Raw genomic sequence first — 15612 nt, forward strand, 5'->3', positions numbered from 1 at the left:
CGCCCAGGACTTGTTCAACCCTTCCAAAAGGTGCACCACAAGAGGCACGGGGGAGGGGTGGGGAGGTATAAGTACCTAGAATGGCTACATAATTTGAGGGGTTCAGCGAAAAATGCAAGTCATCTTGTCAGAGAATTAAGAGTGTCAAGATGAGGACAACAAGGTATTAAACCAGGCAATGGGCCCTTTGGAGGACAGGGCCCTGTGCATTTCCATGTGTGACATGCCCATACAGCTGGCATGCCTTGTTATTACCTGCTTCCGATCTGGAACTTCTGGATCTATGTCATAGTCTTCATAGTTTTCTAAGGAACTGAAATTTAGTGGAACATGTTTGGGGAGAGAAGGTGGGGAAAGGGTCTCCCCTAATAAGCCAGACTCGGGTAGTGGTGGTGGTGGGGGGTAAGTTTCTCTTGGCTAGAATATAGCTGTAGCACAAATCTTATCTCCTCCTGCCTACTCTTAGAGTTTGATGAAGCTTAAAAAAAAAAAAAATAGCATACCTGAATTGGCCTTGGGAGCCAATTCAGACTTAGGGATTAGAGAGTTTTGTTTTTTTTTTAATCGACTTTATTTATTAGGTTCTACTGGAAGGTAGACCAAAACCTGTGCTAATATTCACTCTCCAGGAGTTCCCATTGTGGCTCAGTGGTTAGCGAACCCGACTAGCATCCATGAGGACTTAGGTTTGACCCCTGACCTCACTCAGTGCAAGGATCCAGCCGTGAGCTGGGATGTAGGTTACAGACGTGGCTCGGATCCCATGGTGCTGTGGCTGTGGCATAAGCTGGCAGCTACAGCTCTAATTTTACCCCTAACCTGGGAACCTCCATATGCCACAGGTGTGGCCCTAAAAAGACAAAAAAAAAAAAAAATTCACTCTCCAATTCCACCAGGAGAGATCCACCCAAACGAGCATGTGGACCAACTGCTGTCACCCACTAAACAGATCATTTTTGTATGTGCTTCCATGGGTGGAAGTAAAGAGTAGAGCAAGATGTCAAGAGTGATCAGAGAAAAGCCCTTCTCTATGGAAACCAGGGTAGAGGAGAGAAAGTGCTCCCCTAACTAGTGTTAGTGGGGGACTAACTAGGAAAACAGAACCCACTTCAGTATTTACAATAAGCAGGAAGCTGGTCGGGGTGGGGGTGGGTGCTGAAAAGCTAAACTCCAAGAAGAGCAGGAACAGAAAAGTCACTGCCACTTTTAGGATGACGGAGCAAAGGGGTGAGGTGGTGGTCCCAGATCCCCAGCCGGATCACCAATCCAAGCTGGAGCCCTTGTGGGTTCCTCAGGCAGGAGCTGGACCCATGAAGGAAATATAGCCGCTGCTGGAGGCACCACCTAAAAGGGAAAGAAGGGAAGCACTACACCCACCAGCTTCTCCCTTCCTCCCCTCCTACCAGGAACTTCCTTTGGCCACACTCCAGCTGAAGGGCAGCTGCTGGATAAGACAACAGATCCGGTTGCAGTTTAAAGGAAAAGGCCAGGAATGGATCTGAGCACGGACAAGGCCTGGGGCAGAGGCTCCCTTGATGGTTACAAACTCAGAGGACTGCATATCGTTAGCATCTGTTAGATAAAATAGAAATTCTGCCCCAAGACATAAAAAGGTCTTTCCCAAGCTGGACCACTTTACAAACCACATTTCCTGCTATTCTCTCATTCTCTTTCTATCCCTGACTTCCTCACTCTAGGCTGTCTTGCTTCCTCTTCCCGGAGCATCTTTGGCCCACACCAGCCCCTTCTCCCTTCTCCTCAACTTGGATCCTTCTGATCACTCCAAGCTTCTCCTTTTTCTCCCTTCTCCTCCATCCTCTTCCTTTCCTTCCCCATCCCTATCCCTCACTTCATCTTTCTTTCCTGTCTCTTTTCCTGAGGAGAGTGAAGTCTGCTAGGTACTAGTTGCTGTTGTTTTCCAGTAACCATTTCTTAAAAATCAATTATTCAAACATATAACCACTGGCCACATCCTCACCTTCACACCTAGGAAGCCCCAAATCTAGATGTAACTGATTAAAATCAGTCCAAACTTTCTTTACCAAGCCGCTAAATGTCATATTGACTTCACAGCAGGGTTGGGAAAACTTTGCAGGGGCTCAGAACCTGCAGAGAAAGAAGGATCTTTATATTCTACTTGCCCCAGAGGTCCCGTCGTGGCTCAGTGGTTAACAAACCCCACTAGTATCCATGAGAATGCAGGTTCGATCCCTGGCCTTGCTCAGTAGGTTAAGGATCCAGCGCTGCCATGAGCTGTGGTGCAGGGCACAGATGCGGCTTGGATCTGGTGTTGCTGTGGCTGTGGTGTGAGGCCAGCAGCTACAGCTCCAATTTGACCCCTAGCCTGGGAACCTCCATGTGCCGCAGGTACAGCCCTAAAGAGACCAAATACATACATACATACATACGTAATTTTACTTGCTCCTAAAATATTACAGCTAGACTTCTGCTTATGGGAATGATTGAATATGATTTTATGGGATGGACATCAACAAAAATGGAAGCACTAGAAACACTGGGAACACTGGGAAGGGACCAGAAGCAAGTGAATTTGGGTAGGAAGTTCATGTATGGAGAGATAAGGCTAGGGAGTGAGCTCCCCATTTGTTTTTGGCCCCAGTGGGGCAGGCACAGGGTGTGTTGTGCAGGCTCGTGGTGGGGCTGGTGGAAAAGCAGCCATCTTTCTGGTCCACGAAAAAAGATTGAGTCCAGGGCAACTACAGCTGCCCAAAGGAAGGAGATGGATTCCTGGAAGGGAAAGGCCAGAGAGAGGATCTTCAAATTCTATCTGTCCACATTCCTGGCTGACCCCTGACCACACAAACACAAAACAGACACAGAGTGTTTCAGTTAAAGACAGAAGAGTCTGAAAAAGACTTACCCCATGAACTTGCAGGGCCATCCCTGTCCTGTTTTCTATGTGCTTGGGCCTTTTTCTGATCTCCCTATTCTCTACTCTATTGGTTAGTTTGTCTAATTCTACACTATTACCACACAGATCTATTTACTAGGGTTTTATAATAAATATTGCTATCAGTCACAGAAATCATACATGTTCCTGAACAGAAAAAAATGTAGTATAAAGAAATATTGGGGGGAGTTCCCGTTGTGGCTCAGTGGTTAACGAATCTGACCAGGAACCATGAGGTTGTGAGTTCGATCCCTGTTCTTGCTCGGTGGGTTAAGGATCCGGTGTTGTGGTGAGCTGTGGTCTAGGTCACAGACATGGCTTGGATCTGGCATTACTGTGGCTCTGGCATGGGCTAGCGGCTACAGCTCCAATTAGACTCCTAGCCTGGGAACCACCATATGCCTTGGGAGTGGCCCTAGAAAAGGCAAAAAGACAAAAAAAAGAAAAAAGAAAAAGAAAAAAATATTGGGAACTACTGTTTCATCTTCTTTAATGGTTGTAAGACTAATCAACTTTTCTACTTTATGAGGCAATTTTATTATAGTTTTCTAAGAATTTATCCCTTGGCAAGTGATTGGCATAGCGTTTATAGCAGTATATCTTTATTAACTACTTTATTACACTGTCATTAATATCTGTAGGGTCTATAGTGATACCTCTATTTTCATTTCTGTTACTGTTTAGTTGGTTCATTTTTTTTTTTCTTTTTTAGAGCCACACCCACAGCATATAGAGGTTCCCAGGCTAGGGGTCCAATCAGAGCTACAGCTGCTGGCCACAGCCACAGCCACATCAGATCCAAGCCACATCCTTTATCTACACCACCGCTCATGGCAATGCTGGATCCTTAACCCACTGAGCAAGGGCAGGGACTGAACCCTCAACCTCATGGTTCCTAGTCACATTTGTTTCTGCTGTGCCATGATGGGAACTCCTCTCTCTTTCTCTTTTATCAGTCTTATTAGTTGATAGACTTTGTTATTTCCAAAAAAGCAATTTTTGACTTTCTTGATCTTCTGTTTTCTGTTACTTTGTTCTTTATAAGTTCCTTTCCTTGTGTATCTGTGTGCACATGCTTATTTTGGTCTTTTAACTTTATGAATTCAGTGCCTAGCTCATTAGTTTTTAGTCTCTCTTATCTAACATGCACAATTCTCCATGCTAGTCCAGTAGCGTCTAAATACTGCTTTAGCTGCATTCCATATATTTTAGTAGGTGGTATTTCTTTTACAGTTTTCAATATCTGATTTGTGACTTTTCTTATGGGCTAATTAGAAATGCTTCTTAATTTCTAAATAAATGGGAGTTTTCTCAAGATCTTCTTAAAATCAACTCTACCTTAATTGCTTTCGGGTCAGAGAATATTGTGCAGTATCACAGCAATCCTTTGGAATATACTGAGACTTGCTTAACTTGCAGGTATGTGGTTTTCATACTATTTCATGTGATTGCAAAAACATGAATGACAACGTGGGGATACAGAGCGTGCACGCACACACACACACACACACACACACACAATCACTATTTCAATTTTTTTAGGGTGGGGGGCTGCACCTGCAGCATGTGGATGTTCCTGATCGAACCATGCCACAGCAGCAACCCAAGCTACTGTAGTGACAAGGCCAGATCCTTAACCCAATGTGCCACAAGAGAACTCCAGTACTTCAATTTTTCTACATACTTTGTGGAATTTGTCTGCTTGTTCCATCAACTATAGGAAGGGATGCCTGATTGTCTTTTTTCTTGCAATTCTCTCATTTCTTAAGAGTTAAGGTAGTTTTATTAAGAGTATATTACCTTACAATGATCTCTTCTTCACAGCCAATTTAACTTTTCATCACGTGAACGGACACCTTTATGAAGACTCTCAATTAAACTGTTTGCACTCAAGTCTTTTTTCGGGGTCCGCTTCTGGGGAACACTAAATGAAGATCTGGTCTGCTGGATGCTGTAGCACCATGATAACCAAGACCGTCTCCTGTCGTAAACTGGTCCCCGAAGAAGAGAGGTACTACCTTACATAATCTCTAGCATGTTAGAGAGAAGGGGTGCTGTTCATTATGGCTGGCAGGTGGTACTAATAGCTTGGTTGTTCCAAGTGCAATTGGGCATGGAAGGAAGAAAGTGGCAGGCTCACCTCAGGGCATGGTGTAAAAGATCTCCCTGGCAGCATTTGAAGATATCTCTAGCTCATGCAGCTGAAGGGCAGAATGTGCTAAAAATCAAATCAGAAATTACAAATAAAGGTGAATTTACAGCCTTCACAAGTCTCCTGTCAGGCCCTAATAGGAAAGGAGGGGGGCTCTGAACGGTGGAGTAGGAACATCTGGGTGGAAAACACTGAGAGCTCTGAACCCACGTCTCTGGACCCTTTGGGCTGGGGGCCCACTTCCTCTGCAACTTCATATGAAACAGGTGCCTCCAAAGATGAAGGGCTTGCCACCCCAAGATCTGCCCCACCTCATATCAGTGCTTCTAGCAGCCCAACTCATCGCTAGTTACAGCCACCTAGATAAATCTGACACAGGCATTAAACAGAACACGTGTCTTCAAAGGCATTTTTAAAAACTCTTAAGGTTTTAAAGGTTTACGCAACACTGTGCTTTTTTTTTTTTTTTTTTTTTTTTTTTTTTTGGCTTTCTTGTCTTTTTTTTTGTTGTTGTTGTTGTTATTTCTTGGGCAGCTCCCGCGGCATATGGAGGTTCCCAGGCTAGGGGTCCAATTGGAGCTGCAGCCACCAGCCTACGCCAGAGCCACAGCAACGCGGGATCCGAGCCGCGTCTGCAACCTACACCACAGCTCACGGCAACGCCGGATTGTTAACCCACTGAGCAAGGGGCAGGGACCGAACCCACAACCTCATGGTTCCTAGTCGGATTCGTTAACCACTGCACCACGACGGGAACTCCAACACTGTGCTTTTTGAATTGGAGTTGTATCCATTGCCCCCTGATTACTTAACAAGAGCAGCTAATTTGGCTTTCAATACACAGTAGCGAAGAGTCCTTTCAGAGGTAGAGCAGGAAGAAAGATCAGGGGTTCAAGGCGAAGTTTCTTGTTCCCTGATCTCACGAGAAGTCTTATTTACCCTCCCCTGCGTGCCTTCAATTCCTCTACCTAGCATGCCACTCTCTTCGCTGAACTCAGGTGGACTAGAACTGTGGGCACTGATAAAGGATGTTTTTGATGTATGAAAGTACCTTGTTTTAGAGGAGGAGATGGAGGGCAAAAGTGCCACAGAGCCAGGACTGCAAGGGAGGAGGTTTGCCTACCTCCAAATTCCTGCCACTCACTAGCGTTTGTGATCTTCACAAGGATTTCGCTTCTTTGGGCTTCAGTTTCCTCACTGGAAAACTGGAAATGATTTCTGTATTTAAGAGGATGTGGGTTAAGGGCAACTGTAATGAGAAAGGCTCCTGACACATAACAGGCCTCAAGAAAAAGCCCCACAGCTCCCTTCCATCTGCCCCCGAGCAGCTCACTGGACAACTGCCTTCCTCTCAAATTGTAACTTGCTAAAAATAAGCCTCTTTAAAAGAAGGTGGAATCTAATTTTTTCTGTTCCCACTCCCACAGGGCCTTTTAGGATTTGAGCAGGCTTTACCTCAGATTTCAAAGAAATGGGGAGAAGCAAACCTCCTCAGGTCTAGTTCAAACCCAAGGACCCCTGGGTACATCGGGTCTTGCTGTCAGAAGCCCAAGGTCACTGCTGTTTAAGAAAGCCTCCTAGCCTCCAGGTTTCTCTCCTGCCCGTGAGCTGCCTTCATGGAGTCACAGTGAGCCAAAAGGCAGGGGCCAGGCGTCAAGGCTTCAGAGCCAGCGTGACTGATTTAAGGCTGCACCACGCACCAGTCACGAGCCTGATGACCTACACTTCCCGAGCACGGGTTGGAGAGTAATAACGTCACCGTCATTGGGACGGCTGTGAGAATCACACACTGTACCAGCACACGGTCACGGCCCAGTAAAGTTTATAGCACGCACTACATTTCGTGACCCAAGGCTCTGGTGCATGTGTGCGGGACACCCACCTGAGGATGGGCGGCGGTCACAGCTCAGCTTGGTGGACACCATCCAAAGGATGCCGGCTTCAGCCTCCTCAACTCTGTCCTTCTTAGATTCACCCACAACACACAATGCACCTTCCGTTTGCAACAACACACACTTTTGCAGATAAAAAAGGTGACCCACACTTTCATTTTCTTTATTTTTCATTGATACCGTATGAATACAAAGTTTCTAGAAAGCTACAAAATGTCTACCACTTTATCAAGAAGGCATCAAAATGTGTCACTTTGCAAAGACATGAAAACACCTGCAGGAACTGACACAAAAATAGCATTTTTAGAGTGATGAAATAATTGCACTTAACTGTCATGGATATTACAGTTATCACACATATGTACCGCGAAAGCTAGAATACATTTTTTTTTTTTTTACAAAGCACTTTATAAAAAAATTCTCTGCACACAAACCCTATAATTTTCATATAACTATCATACTAAAGATAAATTCACTTTAAAGCCAACACTTAGAACATTTTTAAACAAAAGGTACCAGTACCTAAACACAGACGTTAACAAATACAAGAATACTGTACTGCCAAGAGGTTTAACCAAATGCCTTTGAAAGTTTCTGCAAATAGGTTAGGAAAACGTATGTGAGAATTTGCCCCCCACCGCCCCCATCTCTCCTACCTACCCAAGAGGAACCTTACTGCCCAAAGGCAGGCTCCCCAGCCCACTCCCAGCAGCAGTACAATATCAAAGGAACCACTGACCAGATGAAACGCTTACATCACAAGCCCATCTTATACACGTGACACAAAGACACAGACTGTGAGGATCCCATTAAGTCACTTAGAATGTGAACAAACATACGTGGCAAAAACCGATTTACATACAATTTAAGCATATTCAAGAATTAAAGGCTATTCAGGTTTCTTTTTTAAAGGTTACAAAATTTTTTTTTTGTCATTTTTTTAGGCACGTAGTTTTGTTTTTACTTGTTTTTTCCTTATCTGCAGTCATGAGCCTATTGAAAAAGGCCTATAGAAGTGACTCTTTCAAGGAGGTAACAGGGAGATTTTTTTTTTTTAAAAGAAGTGCAGTTAATACCTAATTTACACAGTGAAACTAAGCATGGAAAAAGAGGAAAGAAAGGGAGGGAGGGAAGGAAGGGAGGAAGACAGACCAGAGACAGGTCTCCACTTGATTTACACCTAGATCTGTCAGCCTCTTAGGGAAAGGGGAAGGAAAAACAATCTCATAATGGAAGGCAGACAAAGGAGAGTCAACTTGATAAAGGTGGAATCTCCTGGAATCTGTCCCCATTTAATGATGAACGAGAGGAAACACAAACGCCATTTGGAATACAGGGCACGGGACAGACTCAATGCAAATTCACAGAGAATAAAACAAGTTAACAGCTTAGGAAGTAGGACAATAAATACAAATATTTCATCTTATTTAATGGTGCATGACTTCAGTGAAACTATCTTTGCAATGCAATATATTTGAAACACAAAACCTTCATTCTTCACAATATAAGCAATGAGTTAATCAGAGAAAACTATTGCCAAACAAAGCACAGTAACAGTTGAAAAGGGAAGCAGGAAAACAAATATTTGACTAATTTCTTCCAAGTTGTGGTGTGGTCCTGACACGACAGGGAGGGGCTGAATTCGAGCAGCTATCCGTAACTTGTGTTGAGCAATTTTCCTTTTCATTTGATTTTTTTTTTTCTTGTAGAAATTTCTAAGAATACTCACAACTTGGTGTGGACAGAAATCACTCTTGAAATTTCAGAGCCCAAAGAGGGTATTCGTAAAGACACCAGGCAGAGACAGATGGACCACATGCATTAAGTGTTCAGAGGCTAACTTTTACGTCTGATGTCATTTTAAAGTCTATATTGGTTAAGAAAAATCTTTTTTTGTCCTGGCTTTTGTTTGGCTGGTGTTTTTGCCTTCTCGTCCTTTTCACGCCTCTTCCTCCCCTCTATCAGTTTTCCCAATTTATACAAGGTTTTGATAAAAGCCAACACGGACTACTCTAAAGAGTTGCCCTTTGGAGGGCTGGAACCTTCTCTGAACATTCCAAATTGTGAGTGGTGCTCTTTGGAAGTTTCTCATAGCACATTCAGACAACACTCAGAGTCAACATTTTCGCCCTAAGAAGAACACTTCAATTGTAATGACCCTAACCCATTTTTGTTCTGCACTGTCATCTCAGTTTGAGGCTTCCAACTTTCAAAATGGTATCACTGCTTAAACCAGAGAAGCGCACGCTGTCATCTGAGCAGGCAGGCCAGCCTCCGCGGAGACTGAGCACGGGCAGAAGGAGAAGGAAATCTGTCCACTTGGCCGGACCTTCTGGGGATTGTGTGCAAGTTCCCTCAGGCGGACGCAGGGCCGGGTGACGAGCTGAGATGGCGCACTGGGTCATTGGCACACAAACACACCCATTCCTGGTCCTGCCCCCGCCGCTGTGTGCTACTTGGGAGTCGGGGGTGGGGGTGGGGGTGGGGGCTCCCCTCACGCAGACAGACAGCCGTGCGGCAGGTGGGGTCCGCGTCGTGCTCTTTTGAACAGAGGCCTGTGGTTGGTTACTCATCCCAGTAAACCAAAGGCATTACGGTGATCTCAAAATATTTTTGGTCTCTCTACAAATTATCGTGATTATGGCAGCACTTTTCTAAGCTGGAATCTCAAACCAAAGGCACTTTCATGCTGGAGTGCAGAAGATCCACAAATAGCTAAGTATTTGGTCGTGAATTTAAAAGGCAACATTAAAAGTGTACCATTTGCTTTTCATAGTAAACTACGACACTGCAAAACCTTCCGTTTTGGTATAGACATTTGACAGTGTGGTCAATGAACTGACTTCTGTCCACTTCAGATTTCAGATCAAGGAGTCAGTTTCCTTTAGAACTGGAGAAAAATGGGCTGACGAGACAAAAATGAAAACAATGACTGCTTGCTCTGTTTAAAAACCAGGCCAATCAGTAAAGGGACATGGAGAACTGGTGTGAGAAAAGGCTGGCGGCACGACTAAGGTATCACTAAGGCACTGCTTACCGGAACGCTTTGGCAGCTCTGAATTTAAAACTTCCTACAAAAGTAACAGTAGTAAGAGAAATGCTTCCAGCTTACAAAAGGGCTCACAGTTACGAGGCAGCCTTCTGCACTGCAAACCCCACACGCAACATCGCAACGATTTAAGGCTTTTCAGAAATGACATGTGCAGGGTTTTGCCACAGAAACATCAACAGAAAGAAAGAAGCAATGCAGACGTATCCTCTTAATGTCACAGGTGTGAATACCAACACATAACATTGGTTCTACCCTTCCTTGGGACAGGTATAGTGTACCAGAGTAGAGACAAAATCATACAAATGATCTGTACCTGGTGTGAAAAACTGACTGTCGTCTTGTGTGGTTTCAACAATTTATGTTTGTATAAAAACAAACTGCAAAAGCCACTAGTGTACTGAGACGTTGAGGAGACTTGGGTTTGTTTGTAACACCAAGTGCTGGGAAATGGGGGGCTGGGTTTTTGGCTGGTCCGAGTGTAGGACTCTGCTGGCGGGATGCTTTGCCAAGAGAAATTGGACTCAGAGCCTGTGGCAGGTGAACTGTCCTCAGGGTAAGGAAAAGGCTCATCAGCTTTCATATCTGCTCATGGATGCCTCCCAGACAGGCAATGCTGGTGAGAGAAACATCATCGGCATCGGGTGATGCTGCTGCCCCGGCAGAGGGAGGGGGTCTTAACCTCCCTCTCTCTCCCGCACTGACCCTGTTCGCATGCTTGCAGGGACCACTGAAGCATGAGCACCGAAGAGGAACCACCCCGCCAAGAGTGGGAGGAGTGGGAGGAGTCCCACAGCCTACTCTTATTTCTGTCACTAAGCAGCTGGGGGACTCTGAGCAAATCATCTCTCCTCTGGGCCTTCACCTTCCCATCTACAAAACGAAGGTGGGCACAGGCATACCTCATTTTATTGTGCGTCACAGATACTGCATTTTTTTTTTACAAAGTGAAGGTTTGTGGCGACTCTGTGTCAAAGGAGCCTGCTGGCCTTGTTTTTCCAAGAGCATCTGCTCACTGCTTGTCTCTGCGTCATATTCTAGTATTTTTTGCAAAATTTCAACTTTTTCATTATTTTTATATTTTTCATGGTCATCTGTAGTCTTTACGTTACTACTGTAATTGTTTTGGCATTTTTAAGCAATAGAGTATTTTTTTGTACGTGCACTGATTTTTTTTTTTAGACTGAATGCTATTGCACACTTAATAAACTACAATATAGGGGAAATAGAACTTTATAAAGTTGCACTGGGAAACCAAATAATTCATGTACTCGCTTTCTCACAGTATCTGCTTTACTGTGGCACTCTGGAACTGAGCCTGCACCATCTCTAAGGTGAGGTATGCCTGTAGACTGTGCTCTCTTATGACTGAATAAGGAAAAATTCTATCGGCCCTCTTCCAAAATGAATCCCTCTCCTCCATAGCTAAATGATGAACTGTCCCAGAGGTTTCTATAAATTCTACAAAACACTGAGTGTAAGGCTAAACAGCAGAACACCAGAGGGAATTTACTGAAATGATTAAAGGTTTGATGAGAACCAAAAGCTTATGATAAATAATGAAAATAGGCTTTTTTTTTTTTTTAAACTTGGTAAAATAAGGAATGAAGAGCAAATTAGAAAAGCACTTTAAATAGGTGTGAGTTGATTACAGGGGTGATAGTGACCAGCTGTTCCCGACTTCCCCAGGGATGAAGGAAAGAACACTTGTAGCAGAGAGAGGCTGTTGTGAAATGGAAGTTCTGACACAGAAAAAAGAATTGATACAATGTCATTTGAGTTCTATTCCTACCAGCCTCTAGATGGCCTGAAAGGCTCCCAGGAGAGAAGCTTTCTCAGAGTCAAATGGAAGGAAAAAAAAATCTCAAATACGGCATTTGTCACCTGTCAGACGTAGGGCAGCAGTTCTCAACCAGAGGTGATTCTGTATCCCATGGGGCATTAGGGAAAGTCTGGGGACATTTGGGATTGTGACAGCTGAGGAAAGGGTATATCTACTGGGCAGATGCCCAGGATATTGCTAAACCTTCTACAATGCAGGACAACCCCGTACCACAGAGAATTATCTGGTCCAAATATCAACAGGGTTCAGGTTGAGAAGCCCTGTTCTACTGCAGCTTAGACGATCTGAGATTCTAGGACATGTTCTGAAAAAGCTCCGATTTCATTTAGGTCTCTTGCTAAGGTGGCAATAAATGGCAAGAGACCAAAGCCCGGTTCTTCAGCTTCTCCCTACTTAGGTTGTGGAAACTGGCCTCCAGACTCTCCACTGAAAGCACAAGATGTCCCTGAATCGATCCTGGTAGCAGAGGGTCCACCAGGAGATAGAGCACCCGGAAGAGAGCAGTGAGGACAGAGCTTTGGAAAGGCTTCTTCATGGTTCAGAAAGCTTTACAAAGGGAGAGGACTGTCTTAAAGGGTGAAAGACCAAAGATGGACATGGATTAGATGTCATAACACAAAGCTCATCCCAGGGGTAATTTGGGAGAGGCAGAGAGGGGGCCAAGACTTAGGGTACCTGTGGTTAAGACAGGAAAAATATCTGCCCTGAAAAAATTTTTAGAAGAACAAGGCAAGAAATAAATTTGACTTAAGAGCAAAAAGCAATCTTCACAGTCATCCATGTAAGCCCCCAAACTCAACTACAAACGCATGCAGAGGAAGAGGACACACATCCATGGGTCCAGCTTGACTCTGAGTTTGGTGGACCAGGGTATGCCCTTCTCTGCAGCCAACAGAACCACCCTCTAGCTAGTGTTTTTGGGTCTCAATTTATTTGTGCTTTGAAAAAGGTAAATCTCAAGAGCCCTTCTGGTAGCACAGAAGAGCCCCAATCTTGGGCAAGAAAATGAACCAGATATTTCTTTGCCTGATGTTCTGGGACAGACTAGCTTTTAGTCACATAAGATCATCTACACCCCTTGGTCCTGAGAGACTGGGGGTTCCCTTGAGTAAAGACACAGGAGACAGGAGCAAAAGAAACGTCCTTAAGAGGGGTAACCAAGAGAAGTTATAAATATGATGACCATGGCAGAAGTTTAATGTGTGGGCTGAAGACCAGATGGAAGGGTGGTCAACTGGGCTACTCCTCAAAGGCCCACTTGGAATCAGGGAACAAACTGTAGTCTCCTTAGAGGGAAGATGCACACCATCCTACTGGCGTATGTGAGGGGTGAGAATTCCAAAAAGGGCAAGTTCTGTACTTTCGCCTGGTCCAGCATTCTTTTGTTGGCCACAAGCCAGCCACACCTTCAGGTTCGTGACCACCAGATGCTAACCAGTAGATAAGCTGGGTCAGAGCAGGTGGTGGGACAGGGAAGGGGGTATGTCTGTAACTTGAATGTGACAGAACCAAGTTTTTAATTTCTGGCTTGATATAAAAGTTGTGATGTTTCACAACTTACAAAACATTTCATGTTCTATTGTGTTAACATATTCCCAACAATTATAACAATGTCACTTCCCTCCAGGAAGTTAGGGTGGCAGGGGGGAGAGGGAATCCCTGTCCCCTTCCCAATGAAGCACTTATGGAACTAACCCAAGACATGTAGCCACATCAAACCACCTCTGCCTGGGCAACACTTTGGAATATTAGGGTTGGAAAGGTGACTTTTTCCTAGGAAGAGAACCTCCCCAATGAGCTTGTCTGAAAGGGCAGAGATAGACAGCTGAGCCTCTTTGATCTTAGTCAAACGAGTCTTATGACTGGAGATGTCAAGAGGGTGGGTGTCCTTAGAGAATACACCTAGATCTATAGACACAGGTTGAGAAACACACACGTATCAGCACCTAGCAAACTGAGTGACACTGAATAGATGTTCAATAAATATGTGTCAAATAACTATATGTATATGTGTAGATATGTATACACAAATACACACACACACATAGAGTCACAGATTCATATGCATACTGGATCACCAGAAATAATTTATCCATAGGCTGGTGAGGATGCTTGTCATTTTTCTGGGGAGCAGAGATCCTAAAACTGATGAGCCTTTTACGAGTTTGGTGGATGAAATTTCTCCCAGCCACAGAGTTTTCTAGAATTTGCAGCTCACAGTGCAGTATCCATGCCAATTTTAAATTTTTGTTATTAAATTTCAGTGGTTCAAATATTTACTCATCTTAATAAAAAATTTGGTTGTCCATATAAAATATAACTGCACACACAAGACTATAAACATTGTAAGTTTAGATTTTCATTATTTATCTACTTATTGCAAAAGAGCCATCTTTTCTTTTTCATTAAATAATCATCACATTAGTACAATACAATTTTATATTTTTTAAATATACTATATATGTTAAGGATAAGGGGTGAAGTTTTCTTCCTCTGTAATACCTGTTTCAAGAGTTTAATGGATTAGGAGATTAGTTTTAACCTTGAGGAAAAAAGTACAAATTTGTCTCATTAGGATATTTCTACCAAGCATTTCTTAAGGCTATATTTTAACATTTGGTTTCAAAAAGAAAGGAAAGTTTCATTTAAAAAATAATTTAGTGAATTACATTCTTTCATAACTTCCACCCTAATTAGTTACAAAGATAAGTCTAAAGATTCTTAGTTTTGTGTACTAATTTACATTTATATTTAAAGATTAATTTTACTTGTATCTTAAAACAAGAATTTTATGTTGGAAAAAAAAACCCACTAAATACATTTATATAAAGGCTGTAAATGTCCAATGGTAAATGCTCTGTCTCAATTTTTTTTTTTTTTTCCTACCACAATGAGACACAGCTCTCTGCAGACAGAGACCTGGGTTCTCACGGTTCACCCTTCTGAGGAACTGTGGGCTGTGGATCTGAAGAACACACAGAAACAACTCAATTTCTCTTTTTACAACTGTACCAGAACTTCACAGCTAGAATGATAGTATGAACACATGAAAAAATGACTTCACTCAAACAGGATTTAGAAAAGTTGGGGTGACCTCAGGGCCAGGGCAGCACCCCTGCGTGGTGAGGTTTACAGTCAGTCGTTGGATCATGGAGAGTGTGTGTGTGTGTGCGCACATATGTGTGTGTGTATATATACAGATATCTATATATATAAATAACCATGGTTAGTCCTTTACAAGCCTGTAAATGTGATGCTGTGCTCCATGTTCACTATTTGAAACTTCAAATACACAGGCCATGCACAGGAGAGTTTCTTGTGTATCCCTGTTTGTTACCACCTGTTAAAAAAAACAAGAAAATATGTGTATGCATATACATCTATATCAAACACCACATGAACGAAAACGTATTCCATTCGTGCTGTGACAACTATGATTTACTTGGAGAGGAAGATGGAGTCTAATGTCCAAAAAGTGGGTTATTAGAGATCTGTCCAGCCTCACTCTGCCCCCTCCAGCACAAACTCAGGATACTACAGGTCTGACTTAAATCCTACCTAAGCTTAGTTGCCCTGTGTAAGAAAGCTCTTATAGACGCAGTCCACCCAGCATCTGGGCCTGAGAAGACATTACAAGAATTAACATGGTGGTTTTTTTTTTTTTTTCCTTTCGTTTTTTTAGGGCCACACCCCCAGTACATGGAGGTTCCCAGGCTAGCGGTCGAATCGCAGCCATAGCTGCCAGCCTACACCATAGCCATACCA

General features: G+C 43.5%; 1 protein-coding gene across 6 annotated transcripts in view; it reads right to left on the reverse strand.

Moving 5' to 3' along the window:
* Positions 1-7097: 7097 nt before the first annotated feature.
* TEAD1 (TEA domain transcription factor 1) overlaps positions 7098-15612 on the reverse strand; it is a 275134-nt gene continuing 266619 nt past the window's right edge. For all 6 annotated transcript variants that reach the window (NM_001435256.1, NM_001435255.1, NM_001435257.1 and 3 more), the window contains 1 exon segment: positions 7098-15187. In NM_001435256.1, the coding sequence (NP_001422185.2) occupies positions 15074-15187 (114 nt within the window). In that variant the 3' untranslated portion in view covers positions 7098-15073.

The sequence above is a fragment of the Sus scrofa genome, chromosome 2 (genome assembly GCF_054392235.1).
Source record: "Sus scrofa isolate SSC_HxYL_T2T_F1_AM1 chromosome 2, Sscrofa_HxYL_maternal_Yorkshire_Landrace_v2.0, whole genome shotgun sequence".
Classification (NCBI taxonomy): Eukaryota; Metazoa; Chordata; class Mammalia; order Artiodactyla; family Suidae; genus Sus; species Sus scrofa.